At 41.6% G+C, this 18363-nt stretch overlaps 1 protein-coding gene across 2 annotated transcripts in view; it reads right to left on the reverse strand.

Moving 5' to 3' along the window:
• AOPEP (aminopeptidase O (putative)) overlaps positions 1–18363 on the reverse strand; it is a 359010-nt gene that overhangs the window by 278334 nt on the left and 62313 nt on the right. For both annotated transcript variants that reach the window (XM_079927637.1, XM_079927636.1), the window contains one exon: positions 11695–11861. In XM_079927637.1, coding sequence (XP_079783763.1) covers positions 11695–11861 — 167 coding nt within the window. The remainder of the gene's footprint in view (positions 1–11694; positions 11862–18363) is intronic.

An 18363-nucleotide genomic window follows, 5' to 3' on the forward strand; every position in this document is an offset into this window, starting at 1 on the left:
GGGTTCAATTCCCTGATCCACGCTTACCAGTCTGGGCACACTGCTTAATCTCTCCATGCATCAGATTCCTCATCTATAACAAGGGAATAATCACAGTCTCTACCTCACAGCATTATGTGAGGATTAAGTTAGATAACATATATATTGATAGAAATCTCTAGGCATAGTAATTGGCACATAGTAAGTGGTGAAGAAATGTTAACTGCTGTCATCTTTACAGCTGCCTCCCCCTGTTGCTTGGGCTGACTTTCTGGAGGCAGAGACTAAGAATGTCGAAGGTATGGCTGCCACATGTGCACTGAAGCCTGTGGCCCGATGAGGCCCACATATGGGGTTTAAGGTTGAATGGCATTAAAACACTGTGCACACAAAGCGATCCATTTAAAGGAGAATGACAGCCCAAAGGGGGCATCCTGTATGACTTCATATAGAATGGGCCATTTGGAGACTATTTAAATGGTGTTTACTTTAAATGAGCCATCCTCGATGAAATAGACAGTGAATGCCTTCATTTTCCTTTTTGATTTAATCCACTTGCCCTAGACTCCCTTGCTACACCAGCTGCAAAGCAAAGAGAACATCCTGTGCTTGAATTAACCCAGAGTTTTTCCTCTGCACATGATTTCACGGCCAGGCCAGGCCAGGATTCATTAGCAAGATGCACGGGGAGAGGGGCGGTAGGAAGGGGCCCAGAGGAAGAGGCGCTCCCTAACCGTGCAGGCTTGAGCAGCCACCAGTTCGCCTCCCTTCTGGGCCTCCTCATAAAGGTCCTGAAAGCCTCTATGCCACCTCCTCTCATTGGAACGTGTTTAGGAGAGAAAATTCTTACACTTCAATAGTCTCACTAGTAAGACAGATATAACAAATATTGTTCTTATAATTGTGCTAGCAGCCGCTACAAGATCCAAATAGACATTTTCGTCTTCAAAACAGGACTGAAGGGCTTCCCTGGTGGCGCAGTGGTTGAGAGTCCGCCTGCCGATGCAGGGGACATGGGTTCATGCCCCGGTCCGGGAGGATCCCACATGCCACGGAGCGGCTGGGCCCGTGAGCCGTGGCCGCTGAGCCTGCACGTCCGGAGCCTGTGCTCCGCAACGGGAGAGGCCACAACAGTGAGAGGCCCGCGTACCGCAAAAAAAAAACAAAAACAAAACAGGACTGAAATTTTCCTTAAAGATGACTGTGTGTTTTGCAAGTACGATAAGAATTTGAGATGGGTAATTTTTCAAATTGTAAGTTTTGAAAATCCTTATAACTAGAGAGTGTTAAAACAATTACCTTAATTATTTTCTTCATATACTATTCTAAAAAACTGTCTTATGAATTGTCTTGAAGATTCTATCTTTCAGGGGAGGAAAAGTGGAGAGGAAAAAAGGAAGAACATGATGGAGTATTCCGTTCATGGGAAGAGAGAGAACTTTTTATTCTCAACCTGTGAAAAACTTTGCTAATTATTTGAGGAAATTGTTCCTACAAAAAGAAAAAAAAATTAAGGAAAAAAAAATCAAGATACCGTAGTTATTTCTACACATTGATCATGCCTGCTAATAGTAAATTAAATACAAAATTCATGGAACGTCATCGTACTATTCTTAGGGGAGTCTTGGACATACTCACTCAACTCACTCTAAAGGCACAGCCACAACACACAACAACACTCTGCTTCCACAGAGGCAAAAGCAGATGACTTATCTTTGCAAAGTTAAGCATCTCACAAAATTTCTTGTTTTTAAAGAGTTATTGTTTCACTGAAAATTAAAACAGGCACTTAAATTCTCCCTAGTTAAAGCATCCACTTTATCTTTTAAACTCTTCCACCGTAGGTTAGACAAACAGCATGAAGCAAATGGAAACACCAAAATGATATGTGCTTTTATTTACATATATTTCTTTACTCAATTCTTCTGTAGTGCCTGCTTCTTTCCTACCTCAAGCTTGTTTCTTTCTCTAGCCACTATTCTTAATTTCAGAACTTCCTGCCCAAACTAGTCCATATGTCAAGCTATTTCATTATTTTGGAACATCTTTGTACTACAAACTTAAAATGCTTGATGGTATATATAAGAGCATGTATATATAGGGATATGAATTTATAAGTGTATATAGACACACTATATATAATGTTTTTATTATATATTTTTATATATTTATTATAATAAATATAATAGATACATAACAAGATAGGCAAAGCTCCCAGTTTGGGTTGCTCTTCCTCTTTTGGCTTCTTTCTCTAGTGCTTGGGGCTTTCAGCAAACCCCAGCTTTTTTGTTTCACTACTTTTTGGATGCTGAGTCTACACGTTCTGGTTTTATGAGCTAGTACCACCCTCGTGAATACCCATGGCATGTCTGCCTTTTGTTAGTCCTTTTCCGCTGTTGCTCAAGGGCAAGAACTGGCACCACAACAAAGGAGACGACAGTAAGACGCCCTGGGCTGGTATGCACCAGCACTGCCTGACCGGGGCCATGTGCCAGATCATGCCACCACTTCCCAGGCACTGATGCCACCTGGCAAGGCTTCAGGTTTCCTTTCCTGGCAACATGGTACTGCTTATGGCACAGGAGACCCAGGAGGGAATGGCCTTCAAGATCATTCTCGTGAACCAGGTAGAAGAGTGCCACCTACTGAACCCAGAACACAAGCACCTCCACAGGTTTTGAGGTTTTCCCTCGTGGCTGATGGAATACCTAAAGGAATACATTTCACCAGGCTTGTTATGCCAAGTCTCACCTGCACTCTGCCCTACGCTGTGGATAACCTAGTTCCCCTTAAACTTAAATACAAAGTGGATCAGCAAACTGGACACCAAATCATTCTGTGCCAGATGGTCACAAATGTGCTTTAGTACTTTACTCACTTGAGAAAATTCATGAATGTCAAGCCTAAAACAAAAATCCAGGGGCCTTCCCTGGTGGCTCAGTGGTTGAGAATCCACCTGCCAATGCAGGGGACACAGGTTCAAGCCCTGGTCCGGGAAGATCCCACATGCCATGGAGCAACTAAGCCCGTGCACCACAACTACTGAGCCTATGCTCTAGAGCCCGTGAGTCACAACTACTGAGCCCGCATGCCGCAACTACTGAAGCCTGCACGCCTAGAGCCCGCACGTACTCCGCAATAAGAAGCCACCGCAATGAGAAGCCCGCGCACTGCAATGAAGAGTAGCCCCCGCTCGCCGCAACTAGAGAAAGCCCGTACACAGCAGCGAAGACCCAACACAGCCAAAAAAAAAAATCCATAGCAACAAGAATGCGTATACACACGCCTGCCGGAATCATCACTACCCAAAAGAAAGCACTATGACTTCCCCGTTTGCCAAATATGGTAAGTGCAACTCTAGGAGGGCAAGCAAGAACTAGACAAAAAGCAAATCACAAACAAAAGAATGAACTGACAAAGATTTAGAAAGTGCAAGGCATTATGTGAGACCTTATGAGGGATGTAACAGAGCAGAACACAGTCTTCAATCAACAGTAGCTTTCTAAAGAGAAAAGATGCATTCACTCTGTACTCCTACCCCTTGAAACACATGTATGTATACTAGCCCAGTATAAAGTTTCCTCAGTTCAAGAAACAAGGAGCTCTCTCTACTTTGCATTCTCTCTTTGTGAAAACACTTAATCATAACCATTCCTAATGTCTTTTAATTTACCATTTCCTTATACGTAATTCCTGGTCTCATACTGTGGAAGCAGTCTAAATAGTAGTATTGCTCATTTTGAGCCATCAAGAGGAAAGAAAAGTTGGCTTTCAATTGCACACAGGAGGGTCCGAACCCTGAAATCTTGGCTTTTCCCTGGAATTTCCCACACGAAATCAAGAGAGAGAACGTCAGGGAGCTGGTCAGTTGGGCAGGCCAGAGAGTAGCATTTTGCTCAGGATGAGGTAATGTCTACAGTCTCCTACTTTTGCATAGAAAAATGAAATCAGATCCTAAGCAAAGGCACAAATAGTTTTTAACACCTTTCACTTGTTCATATGCTTTTTCTCCTATATTTGGAAGGAGCTTAAATTAGTCAGTCTTGTTCATTTACTTGAGGCTTCCCATGAAAAACATAAGTGGAATGTTTTAATTTTCTAGGAAGTAGACACTAAATTAGACTCTGTGAAAATAAAACAAAATTAAACAACAACCACAAAATTACCAAATTGGGGGAAATAAGCAGGTACTACACCAATTTTTTCCTTTCAAAATATACTGAGACTGGAGAAAAGGCATAAACTCTAATCAGAAGCAAAACTAAAGGAATGACCCTGAAATCACTTTTGTTACTATCAGTAGTGATTTTAAATGCTTCTTCCATGAACCTATTACTTCTGTCTGATTACAGAGAACACATTTATTCAACAAATAGGTATTGAGCACCTGTTATATACAAAACACTGTACTGGACATTGGGTCTCTGTGCTTAAGAGTTTAGCTACATTTTGGCAGGGAATATAGGCTGACAATAACACACAGGCTAACATTTCGGTCTGCCCAAATGACATGATGCTGGGGAAGTTATATAATAAAGGAGCTAAATAAGTCAATCTAAATCTATGGACTTGACTAAGCCTTATTGAGAAAAAGGATAGTGATTTCTCAGCTACTAAGATGCTTACGATGGTCATCACACTACCGTCTAAACCATTAGCCTTCTTCTTAAAAACAGGCAGGAGGGGTCTTCCCTGGTGGCGCAGTGGTTGAGAGTCCGCCTGCCGATGCAGGGGACGCGGGTTCGTGCCCTGGTCCGGGAGGATCCCACGTGCCGCGGAGCGGCTGGGCCCGTGAACCATGGCCGCTGAGCCTGCGCGTCCGGAGCCTGTGCTCCGCAACAGGAGAGGCCACGACAGTGAGAGGCCCGCGTAAAAAAAAAAAAAAGTAGCCAGGAGGAATGATTTCCCTCATGTAGTGAGAACTCGGAGGTCCATCGTCTGATTTCCATCCCCTGCCCAAGGGTTGTTATCATTTCTGTCGCTATTATCTGCCTCATTACATTATGCTGCTCCCAGGTGCTTTTCTTCTTTCGGGAAATCAGCTGGTGCCTGGCAAATGTACTAATCAGGTTGACGTGTCACTGTGATGGAAACTGTGACTTGCGGGTTGGGTTTTGCTGCTCATGTTTTCAATGATAGCTCTTCGTTTTAAAGGGCACTGTGCACAACAGAGTGGAGGTCCTATGAGACCAATCTACCAGTCTAGAAAACATGACTTGGAAAGGAAGTAGTAGCATCTTGTATCCACATACCCTTTTTCTCTAAGGAGTGCAGACACATTTGGAGATATTACTCCATCCTCAGAACAGCCATTTTGGGCCTGGCAAAGAGCGTTGTTAATACTCTTGCCTGACTGTATTCTGATAAACCCCAGCTGTGGGCTGCAGGAGGCGTGCAGTATTAGCATAAAGTTCTTTCTGCTGGTGTAGCTCTCTCCTCTCTCAGTTTGAATTGGTAAAGTCTGCTCTATGGTATCATATAAAGTTGTATATAAGCAAATCCCAATTATTATCTACTTTATTATAACTATGCCCTGAATTGGAAATTCGGAGAAAAAAATCCACAGACACACTGTTGGAGGTATGAACATTTTCCATGCAAATGTTAAAGTCAATTCTTGTTTTAATTTTTGATGGTAATCTTCAAATAGATAGGTAAACAGACAGATGTTGAAAGGATCAGAAGACTTTTTTTCTGTAAAGGGTTAGTTAGTAAATATTTTAGCCTTTGTAGGCTATGCAGTCTTTGTTGCAACTGTTTAACTCTGCCATTGCAGCACCAAATCAGCCATAGACAATGGTTGTATTTCGATAAAACTTTATCTACAAAAACAGGCAGTAGACTGGATTTGGCCAAAGCGCTGGATTATCCAGATACAAATGAGTCCTGACAGACAATTTCAGAGTTCACATCTGCAGCAGTGTATATGATTGCACAGGGACATGTAGCACTGCTTTAATTATTGAGAGATTATGAGAAAAGAACATAAGAATGATGCTTTTGGTGAGTAAAGGCTAAATGACATCACGGCATGATTTGTAAGCAAAAGCTTTACAGCATATGGAAGAAAAGTGGTGGAGAATAAGATCATCATGTGGCTCAGGGTAGAACAGGCACAACGACCTCAAGAGAACCTTCATGGAGCTGTCAGCACCACATTCATATTGTAAGGGGCAGCTTCATTTCAGGAAAATAATAATCTTTTACAATAAACTGAAGTTGTCCATTTGAATTTCATTGATTTAATGGTTTGGTCTGCATTTAATTTAAACTTTTTTTGGTGTTTTAGATGTGTAAGAGTATAGGAATACAAAATTGTTTGGCAGGATTTATTTATATCTGGATAATCCAGCCCCCTGGCCAAATCCAGTCTACCGCCTGTTTTTGTAAATAAGCATACATTTATAGTTTTAAAGATATCATTCTAATACAAATAACTTCAGTCAACCCTGGTGAATCATGAGGGTTTTTTCCCTCTGACAAGAAAAGTAATGCTCAAGTTTGAGCAACACTGCCAAACACAAGCTTTGACATCTGAACTGCGGGACCAAACCATGAATGAGAAAGTATGTCGGCTTGGTGAGGTGGGGGTAGGGAGTGCCACATCGCATCTTGGGAAGCGTAGTTATCATCAGAAGTAAACCAGAAATGGAGGCTGGAGGAGTCCAGCTATCAGTGCCTGCTTGAGACTGCAGTGTTTCATTTACTCAATCAATTCAGCGTGTCAGGGAAACAAGCAGGGAGGGTAAAAAAGATGCTGTGTGGGTCCCAGAGAAGCTCACCAGACAATTCATGAGACACCAAAACCTGGATAGAGGAGCTGTGTGCCTCAGTAACCCTTCATCTGTTGAACAGAGAGGGGATTTCAGGCAGCACACAAGTGGACAGTGAATGGAGCTAAGGGAAATCCTCAGACTTTATCCTGTCTGTTGAAACACCAGAGAGGAAAGCCATGAGCATGACAGGAAAAAATACTGCAGGATAAAGGTAAAAGAAAACATTGTTCTAAGGACTCAGAGGAAGAACAAGCCTCGGAAATAAATTTACTACAGAAACCAAAACAAGTTTAGAAAAATGGCACTCCCATTATGATACAAGAAGATATAACTTCTGTGAAAAAATGGTAAAAAGCCATGAGAGGACAACAGGCTGAAACAGTGTAACAGATTGAGATCAAAAGACAACAAAGTAACAAAAAAGATAAGGAAGAATTGCAAGGGTTGTTACAATAACAATCTATAATGGAATTACTAAAGAATAAAATGTCTCCATGGAAACTCAGTGGTATAAAGTGTAAATAAAAAATGAAAAGGCAAGCCATACAGTCGGGGAGAATATATCTGTGACACATATCTGGCAAAAGGCTAGCATCTAGAGTATGTAAAGTATTCTTACAGTCTAACAAAAAAACAACCAAAAAAACCATATTAAATAAATGGCAAATGACTTGAAGAGACACTTTTCAAAGGCAGACATAAGAACGTACAATAAGGGCATGAAAGTTGCTCACTTTCATTAGTTATCAGAGAAATGCAAATTAAAACCACAAGATAGTATTTCACCCCAGTTGGAGGGCTAAAATTAAAAGGACTGACAACATCACATGTTTCCAAGGATGCAAAGCTACTGGACTCTCATACACTGCTGGTGGAATATAAAATGATTGAATCACTTTGGAAATAGTTTGCCAGATACAAAGTTAACTTCTCTGAGCCAGCAATTCCACTCTTAGGTATTTACCCAAGTGAAATTAAAACCTTTGTCCACAAAAAGGCTTACACATGAATGTTCACAGAATATTTTTTGTAATGCCCCCTGAAAATTCAAATGTCCATCAACAGATGAGTGGATAAACAAACTAGTTTACTCACATAATGGATTACTATTCATCAACTTTTTAAAAAAGAATAAACTATTGACATCCATAACAATATGGGTAAGTCTCATGCTGAGCAAAAGAAGCCAGACACAAAAGAGTACACACGAATGATGCCATTTACATGAATGTTTAGGAGAGGTAAAACTAATCTATAGATATGGAAATCAGATCAGTGGTTGACTGGAGTGGGGTTAGGGAAGACTCACTTAAGGAGGGATGGCAAAGGCACAAGGGAATTTCTAGGGTAATAGAAATGTTCTACATCTTCATAGGGGTGCTGATTAATTACTTAGATGCATTTTTTTGTCGAACACCATTGAACAAGATGAACTGTGTGCGTTTCATTATACATAAATTATACTGTAATTAAGTTGATTAAAAACCAAGGTACCCACAACCAGCTCCATTCTAGAAAGTTTTGAATTACATAAATAATTTTTTTAAATTCTATGAGCCTAGGCAGAATAATCAGGCTACTTTCAAAGAATTTTTTAAAATGATATCAGATTTCTCCTCTGAAATACTAAGTAAGATATGGTAATGAAAACATTTATAGTCGTTTAAGAGGGAAAAGAAGTAAGAATTTAATACCTAGCCAAGGATTGTTCATAAGTAAACACAACAAAAAGCTCACCTAAAAATGGGAGGACTAAGAAAATATACCACATACCCATCCTTCTAGGAAGAAAAAAAAAATAGTGAAGCCATTTCCCAGCTGACTAGGAGATGACTCAGACTTAAGAGATCAAGAGTAAAGAAAGTCTAAATACTTATTGCAAATATAAAAATATAATTTGAAACTGGATGAAAATGTAAAACAACGATTATAATTCCTAGAAAATAAGATATAATACAAAAACAAAATATAGAGATAGTATGAGTCACAAATCCCAAACTGTATTTATTAAAACTGGAGAATGTGGGTGAGGGAAGTTGACAGAAGTAAATGCCCATTAAATTCTTTATTTGATATAGAATAAAGTCAAGAGCTATTGGTTAACTAAATTGTGAAACATCCATTTATGGAATACTCTATAGTCATAAAAATATTGAGGAAGCTCTTCATGGTCAGATACGAAATTATCTATAAGATAAACTTATTCTAAAGAGGGAAGCACAATACAAAAAAGTGTATAGCATGTTATGATTTGTGCAACAAAAGAGGAAAAAATATACTATACAAAGGAAACTGGTGACCTTGGTTGCCTTGGGGAAGGGTTACTGGGTAGCTGGGAATTAGGAGTAAAAAGGAGACATTGTAAATTTTTTTGTCCTTTGCTCATTTGTAAATGAACCATGTAAATATGGCTTATTTTTAGAAATGAAATTTTAAAATGTATGATTTGTTTTGTTTTGACTTTCAGAATCAAATAAACATTCATTAAAGACTTTATCACATGTGTAAATCTAGTTTTTTTATGAAGAAGGCATCACAAATCAGAAAAGATTCAATAAATGATCTTGGATAACTGGTTTCCTATTCGAAGACAAAAATGTTTAGTCCTCATTTCACAACCCTGACCAGAATAAACTACAAACAGATTAAAGAGTGAAATTACAAAAATAAATAAATAAATAAAAATTAAATAAAAATATTAGAACAAAACAGGTGAATCGTAGAGCAAAGAAAGACTTCCCAAGAGAAACCTAACATATTTTATTACATAAAATTTAAAATCTCCTATAGATTAGAAATATTATATAAAATTAAAAGGTATACTAAAAACTGAGAAAAATACTTTTCACAAATATAAGAGATTAATATCTTTATTTTATATATATATATATATATATTTTTTTTTTTTTTTTTTTTTTTTTTTGCGGTATGTGGGCCTCTCACCGTTGTGGCCTCTCCCACCGCAGAGCACAGGCTCCGGACGCGCAGGCTCAACAGCCATGGCTCACGGGCCCAGCCGCTCCGCGGCATGTGGGATCTTCCCAGACCGGGGCACGAACCCGGGTACCCTGCATCGGCAGGCAGACTCTCAACCACTGCGCCACCAGGGAAGCCCTATTTTGTACATTTTTTAAACAGGAGAATAGCTTACAGATTTATGTAACGTAAGTCTTATGTGACACGGGAGCCTCCACAGGAAATGAAGGCCCGAAGAAACAGACCTGCATACTTTTCTGCTGGGTTTGATGACGAGTGGACACTCAACTCAGGAACAGCCAGATGGAAGAGATGCACGGGGCAAGGTACGTGAGAAAGAGCACGGAACTTCCATGCCCTCTCCAGGTACACAATTCTCCCCACATCTCCACGTGTTCACTAACCTGGAAGTTCCAGTATCTTTATTTTTTAAAGATCCAATCAAATTAGAAGACAAAACAAACTTTTTGAAACCTCACTAACACCTCGATATAAAAATGAGCAAAGGAAATTAACAAACAGGAAATGAAAACGGTTAAGAAACATATAAGGATGTATGAAACCTCATTGATAATTGTAGTAATCCAAATTAAAGAGAGGCCTTCTCTTGCCTATCAGATGGCTGAAACTCCAAGGGAAAGAAGACCTTCATAAACTACTGATGGATATGTAAATTGGTACAACCTTTCTGAAAAACAACTTGAGATATGTACCCAGCCTTAAACAGGTTCAAAACTTTTGACTCAATAATTCTAATTTTATACAAACTGTCTCCCCAGGAATTTAATGCAACTTTATTTATAATAAGAAAAAACTTTGGAAACAATAAAAATGTCTAATAATGTGGAAATGTTAAGTAAAATCTGATACATTCATACAATAAAATATTATGCAGACATTAAAATTATCAACTTGGGGCTCTCCCGGTGGCACAGTGGTTGAGAGTCCAAGGAGAAACCATATTTTAAATAAAGAAATATTACAATTACAGAAATTTTACCTGGCATCAACATGCCCAGGATCTCAACTGAAAGTGTTAATTATTGCAATAAGCAAGAAATTCGCAGACAAAACCTTGATGATGCATTAGCACTTGCCTTCCATCTTTCTTATACACCTTTGGTTCAAAACTTCATGGCCAGGGCTTCCCTGGTGGCGCAGTGGTTAGGAATCCGCCTGTCAGTGCAGGGGACACGGGTTTGATCCCTGGTCCGGGAAGATCCCACATGCCGTGGAGCAACTAAGCCAGGGGGCCACAACTACTGAAGCATGCACTCTAGAGCCTGCTTGCCACCACTACTGAGCCCGTGCTCCACAGCTACTGAAGCCGTTGTGCCTAGAGCCCATGCTCTGCAACAAGAGAAGCCACCGCAATGAGAAGCCTGCACACTGCAACGAAGAGTGGTCCCTGCGCACTGCAACTAAAAGAAAGCCCACGCACAGCAACGAGGACCCAACACAGCCAAAAATAAAATTAATTAAAAAAAAAACAAAAAACTTCATGGCCAAATAGTGTACAGAACAGATGCAATACTAGGATGACTCCAGCGGGCCAGCCCACAGGAGCACTGTCGCTCAGAATAATGAATAACCCTGTACAGGCTCCATGACCAAACCACAGATAACTCTACTATAATGGTGTTTCCATGGCACACTTGCCTGCCCAGAAAGTCTTCAACCAAGAGCACCCACTTATGGCCCACAAACCATCAGCTGAAAGCAGCTGCCTTAATAATCTAGGAATTGATAACTCTGGCATGAAGAACCCCACATGCCATGCCTAGGCTTCCAAGTGCCTCTCCCCATCCCGGGCTGTTTTCTCTGACAGGATGTTTTATAGTATGTTCAGTCCAACCCAGCTAATAAAGGAGCTCTTTTAAAGTGGAGAAAAACACTGTGTGTTGGGTTGCTGGGTCCAGCATGTGTGCAATACATAAAGAAGCACAGAACACATGTACAGTACCTTCCCGAAGCTGTGTTGGCTTGGCAGAATTTTCCCCACTCATTAAAACAACAAAAGATGCAGCTGCTCGAACTGTAGCCTGCCATGTTGACATGGCAACGGGTGGCTCCTGGCATGGAAAAAGGGCCCTGTTGTTTATGGGCGATCCCATAGTATAAACACATGGCCTGCAGAAGAAAGACAAAGAAACAAAGGGGGAGAATCTTTAAAATGAGTTGTCACTTTTCTCACCACCATGGTAGCGAAGGTTAAGTTGAGCTTTCAAAGAGAAAATATCTCAGACTTTGTAGCTGGCTGGTTTCAGAGCATCTTGAACTGAAACTACCAAGGGCTGTGTGAATAGCTGAGTGGTAATTTCTCCCAAATGAATTACTTAAACATGTAAAGAGAGTTTTTTGTTTGTTTGTGTGTTTGTTTTTTAAGGGGAAAAATATTTTTTTGGATAAAGTTTTAAATACTAGTCTGCCAAGTTAAAGTTTACATTAACCTTGCCCCTCCCTTTAGGCCCTTAGGCCTTCGAAAGAAAAAAGTTTTAGAGACATTCTTAAAAAATTGTGGAAAATATTCTGGAAAAGAAAATATGTTTAGCGATCCCTGAGATATTAATACTTAGAACAAACAAGCCGGTGGTCTCAAATCCAGTGCTGGCGGACAGATACCCCCAATCTTGGAAACCACCACCTCAAAATGGAACCCTTGTGGGAATCCTTGTGTGGAGGCCAAGAACAGGGGTTGGCATATCAACAGGACTGCAGGTCACAACAACCAGGCTTGTGACGGGAAGGCCAAGTGCAGAGCTGTTACCAAAGCAAGTGTAGGAAACCAACGGCATCACATTAGGGCTCATTCTGCTACAGTTAAAAAACACAAACCCACACATACCAAGAACAATCCCTTCCATGATTAAGTCACAGACAGAAATGGAAAAAAAAATCTATGAGATCAAAGAAATCTATTCTTTTAACACCACAGAGGAGAAGGTACAGACTGACCCTCAGGAAGATGTCTTAGGAAAATGTTTCTACTTTTTGCTTTTCAGGAGTTATGGCAAATATGATATAGTTTTAATCAGCTTGATTTATAGAGTAAATAATAGAGCAGAGCACTACCTCTCTCGCATAAACTGGTTTTCCTTTTTAGTTAACATTGTTATGACTGAACATTTATTGTGTTCTTACAATAAGCAAGAACACACAGAATGATGGCCCCACTCCATCAGTCAGGGTCCAGGAAGGAAAAAGAAACCAGTCTAGGACTTAATAAACAGAGGTAATTTAATATAGGGAATTGGTCATACAAGTAATAGAAGTGCTGAGAAGCCAAACAGGGGAGAGTGAGGCAACTCAGAGATTAGCCACAGTGGTAAGGAGCTGTGACTCTGCAGGTTGGAGGAGCTACTGTTACTGGGTGTTGCAGGGTCATTTGACAGAAGCCAGAGTCACAGTGGGGAATGTCCAATGGGTGCTGGGACCAGGGAGACTCAGTCATTGATGGAGATGCCAAAAGAAGCAGAAAGAGGGGAGTAAATATCTTGTTTCTCACCAACTCTCAAACGTTCCATCAATGCCCCGCATTGGCCAAACCTGACAGGAAGCCAGAAGACGAGGGAGCCTGAGAAATGAGGTTCCTTGTCATTCAGAGATCATAATAAGAGCAGAAAATGGACCTTAGAGCAAACAGGCAGTCTACCTCCTAGAAGTGTCTATGCTGTGATAACTCATAGAATTGACATGAGGCAGAGAAAGAAGATTAGAAATTCAGAAGACTTTAGTCCTGGCTGGGTTACCAACTCATTAAATGGCTATGGAAAAGTCCCTTGACCTCTCTGAGTCATATGCAAAATGGGGATAGGGGGCAGGTATGTGACTTCTATTGTCTGTTCTGGTCCATAAACCTATGATTATGTCCCAGAAACATAGATACAAGAACAAAGGCAAATTTTCATGGAAGGCCCAGAATCCCCCATCGATTTCAGTGAGTGATGAGCTCCCACCCTGGTCCCCTTGGATCCCTGGTTAATTGACTTAGCCTTAGTTAACTGCCCAACTTCAGGTTGTTTGAGAACCTAATGACAAAGTTGCCTAAAGCCACCTCCTCCTAGGCGGGGCTGCTGGTTGTGGTTGCCTGGGGTCGGGGGGGGGGGGGGGGGAATGCTTTAGCAGCTCAAGTTCTGAAAATTCCACCTGTTTTTTCCCAAAAGCCCCATCTTAGGGAAGGATCCCAAGAGGAAACGCATGGTCAGTGGAAAGGGAGTATATTGCCACTGGCCAAATGGCAGGTATAACTCCTCTTCCTCTGACCATGGCAGCCATTGAGAATCAAGGCTTTCTTTCTCACTGAAGCAGAATGGATCCCACAATTTTGCTCAGCTCATGAGCTTTAGGAATCCACTTCCAATCTAAGTAGACTTGTGGAGATAAACCTATTTGTGATGCTCACAGGAAGTGGGAGGCCCTTGCCTAGAGATCGCCTAAGACTTTCTCTGCCTTGTGCACAGGGGAAGCTGACCCCATATTATGGTCCTAAGTCCTAGGGTATTTAGGCCAAGTCTGAAAGTATCTGTGCTCTCTTGCCTTTGCACGCAGCACCTCATTTCCCTCGGGTGACTCTGGTGCTACAGGTCTTCCCTTCCCTGCACAGGGAGCAAATCCTCCCCCAAAAGACTGGCTTGCCCAGATGTTTGCTCTCCTTCCCCCGATAAGCTTGGGTTGGAGGTCATGCTGGTATATTATTATGCATTCCACATGTGCCCTTAGGTATGTGGTCTCCAAGGCTTCCTCCATCAGCCTCCCTACCTCTTTCCAGAAGAAACAATCAGATTTGAGATGAGGTCATATGTGAGAAACACTGCAGAGGAAGAATCAGAAGGACATAATGATTTGCTGCAGGAAAAGGAACAGAGGCCTCTCTGAGGTCACCAACTTTCAAGATGGACCCCAATGACCCCTGTCCCTGGTATTCACACCCCTGTGTAGCCCCCTCCCACATTGTATCAGGTTGGCCTGTGTGACCGATGGCTATGGCAGAAGTGATGTCACTTGTGAGATCAGATTATTTAAAAATCTGTGACTTTTGTTTTAGGGGTTTTCCTCTGTGTCTCCTCACTTCCTCAGGACAGGGCAGGGGGGGCCATGTCATGAGGACACTCAGGCAGTCTATGGAGGAGCCCACGTGGTAGGAACGAAGGCCTCTAGCCCACAGTCAGTGAGGATCTGAGGCCCGTCAACAACCTTGCACGTGAGTTTGGAAGAGGATCTTCCAGCTCCAGCCAAGCCTTGAGATGTCTGTGGCCCCGGCAGACAGCTGACTGCTACACTGTAAGAGATCCTGGGCCAGAACAACCCAGTTAAGCTGCTCCTGGATTTCTGACTCTCAGAAACTGTGTTTAAGTTTTGTTCTTTTAAGCTGTTTAGTTTTGAGGTAATTTGTTATGCAGCAATAGATAACAGAATTTTCTCAGGTTTCTGCCTCAAGGGAGAAGATGGATCATGAAGCTATTAAACAAGAGAAGAAACTAAGGGTACCAAGCAGGTCACAGGAAGGGACAAGGGAGAAGGAGAGTTCCTACCTGTTTAATTTGCATAGAAAGGGCTTTACACACCATATGGCAAAGGACACTTGTACGGACACAGAGACCTCAATTTCCTAACCCCAAACAGTATAGTGTCCAACAATGGGACTGAGTGCCTGAAATTAGATCTATCTCAGAAATTTAGAAATGATGATGTTATGAAGTAGTAAGTTACTGAGGCTGCAGGCAGATCTGAGTCTGGGTATCGTACACAAATAGGGAGGTGGGGAGGGAATCCTTCCATTGACTGGATTTAAAAAAGCATGTTATCACCATCATTTCCTCCCCAGTTCTCTATTATTTCCCCCTCTAAACAGCCTAGTTCTAGATATTTTGTTCTAGAGTTTTGTCCTGATCCCCTGTCATCCTCTTGAAGGCTCATTTTGCATTGGCGCCTGAAGTTTCCCACCAAGGGGATTAGATGCCTGGCCAGATCCCAGGAAGCTCTCACCTCCAATCCTCCCACTGTCCCCACAAGTCTCTTTCTCTCCCCTCTTTATATGGCTGGGGCATCCTTTCTGCCAAAGTCTATATGTTTTCTTTCTAGCTTTCCACTTGGTCTCTAGAGCTATAACTCTGAAAGTATAGATCCATTCATCTGTCTAAAAGCCACACCCATAAATATACCCTTGTCTGATATGACTGAATCACTTTCTTATTGGAATGTTTTCAGAAATAGGAAAACAATCCTAGGCAAAATTTCTTGAAAATGTAGATTCCCTTCATGTTCCCAGTCTACTCCCTTCTTGGCCTTTTCTTCTTTCTCAGCTGCAGCTTCACTCCTCCCTCCTCAACACACTCAAACAGAGTGCCAGTGACTTCATAACCGATGGCGTTTTCAGCTTTCACAATCTGATATTCTTATGCATGTCATACGTCATGGTGCAAATGTCTAAAACAATCTAAAGTTAAGTAACTACATTTTAACAGGGATGAAAGCTTTAATCCCTGGATAAAGGTCTAGTGGCGGAATTTTGGGCATCCGACAGAAAGTGGAGAACTGGTCGACATAAGGTCTTCACGGAGTTAAACCCTCCTGAAAATCATACTCTCTACGTGGTGACTCCTACCACACACACATTCCCCACCCCTCCCTCCCCCTGCCCCTGTGTCCCAAGAGGGGAGGAAAATCTATGTGCATTTATAAACATGCTCTGCAGTTATCTGGGTATGTAATCACCGAAAGAAATGCAGCTGTGTTTATTCAACATGCACAGCCTTACACCTCGGCCATGTTGCTAAAATGCTTATGGGATAGATGTTTAGGCGCCAGCCTGCAATTCTGATGTTTATAACTTCATTATTTCCCAACTGAACAATTTCTTCCAACATGAAAAGGAAAACTCTCTTTCACCAGGGCTCGTTCTACATGCCCTGGGATACCCACCCGCATGGAAGACCCCCCTGGAGAGCCCAAACTAACTGCACAGGAGTTGTGGGAATGGGAGGAGGCCACTGAAAATCAGAAAGAAAACAGGGTAAGATGGGGGTCACAGGCAGGCCCGTGGCTTGTTGTGTTGAAAGAACTTCTAAATTGAGGAAGAACCTGTCAGAGTTACAATTACTTCAGCTTCTTGTGTGTATGCGGAATAGTCAAATGAGGATAAGAGACACTATGCTGCTATGGTCTGAATGTGTCCATCCAAATTCATATGTGAAATCTTAATGCCCAAAGTGATGGTATTAGGAGGTGGGGTCTTTGGGAGGTGCTTAGGTCATAAGGGCACAACCCTCATGAATGAGATTAATGCCTTTATAAGAGGCCAGACCGAGCTTCCTAGCCCCTTCCACCATGTGAGGCCGCAGCCAGAAGTCGGCAGTCTGCAACACAAAAGAGGGCCTTAACCAGGACCTAACCATGCTGGCATCCTGATTTCCAACTTCTAGCCTCCGGAACTGTGAGAAATAATTTTCTCTTGTTTATAAACCATTCGCTCTGCAGTATTTTGTTGTAGCAGCCCAAATCGACTAAGACATCAACTAAACTAACATGTTTGCTTGTCTTTTTGGGAGGAGCCATCTTTAAAGCCATCTATAAAACTTGTAGGGAATAGATTCAAACCATATATTTTCTTTATTTTCAGTTTACTATATGCATGTCTTTTTGCGGTCGGAGTGAAAGGGGGTTATTTTTAGTTTAAAAAAATGTTTCAAGTTTCACCACTTTCCATAAAAATCACCCATTTTCAGAGACTTGATTATCACAGATCAACAACTGGGGAGAGGGCTGCTTCAACAGACTCGGGTAGGAGGTGATGAGCCCCCTGTTGCTGTGGGTGTGGCTTGATGGGATGTTTTCCCACACTGATCTGGTCACTGGAAGCCAGGGGACCACAGATGTGACAGCTCAGTGGGTCAGATTCTTTTATAAACTCCCCAGAGTTACAAAGTCTTCAGGCCTCCTCTAATTCCTTTCCGTCTGTACTCCTTCCTGCACCCGATCTTTTTTATGGTTCCATGTTCTCATTAAACCTAAGTTACAATTTCCATTGTAGGTAAGAAACCCTCTTGCTTTCTTGTTACACAAAAACCAAGAGCAGACTACTAAAACAGGAAGTGTCAACCACAACTCTCTCTCACCCCTATACACACACACACACACACACACACACATTCTCACACACACCCCTTCTTTATTATCATTCTTCTTCATGGCACAGTCACCAAAACTGTGACTCACCAATCATAATAAACATATATGGCAAGTTCAAGGAGAATGCTGCTTTGACTTGGATAGATTTTGTGTATGGTCAAAATGGACTGGACTGAAAGTGGCTTTGAGTCAGAAAGTCACCTCTCCTTTAACAGAGGTGTTTTGGGTGCAAAATAAGCAAGCTGTTTGTACAGGCAAAGATAGTACTTTTCATCTGGAAGTCCCTTGTGAGTGTAGGATTTCATGTATGGAAAACATTTGGAGGTCCTCTCACGGAATTTTCTCATTTTACACACGAGGAAATTAAGCTCCAGAGATGTAAAATGACTTATCTGAAGTCACATAGCTAGTTGGCAGCCCAGCTCTGAGTACTCAGTTCTCTTGGCTCTCACTTTTTAGATTCTTTTCAACACTCCAGGCTTTTGGTTATAGGTCATTTTGATTT

The sequence above is a fragment of the Stenella coeruleoalba genome, assembly GCF_951394435.1.
Source record: "Stenella coeruleoalba genome assembly, chromosome: 7".
In the NCBI taxonomy this organism is placed as follows: Eukaryota; Metazoa; Chordata; class Mammalia; order Artiodactyla; family Delphinidae; genus Stenella; species Stenella coeruleoalba.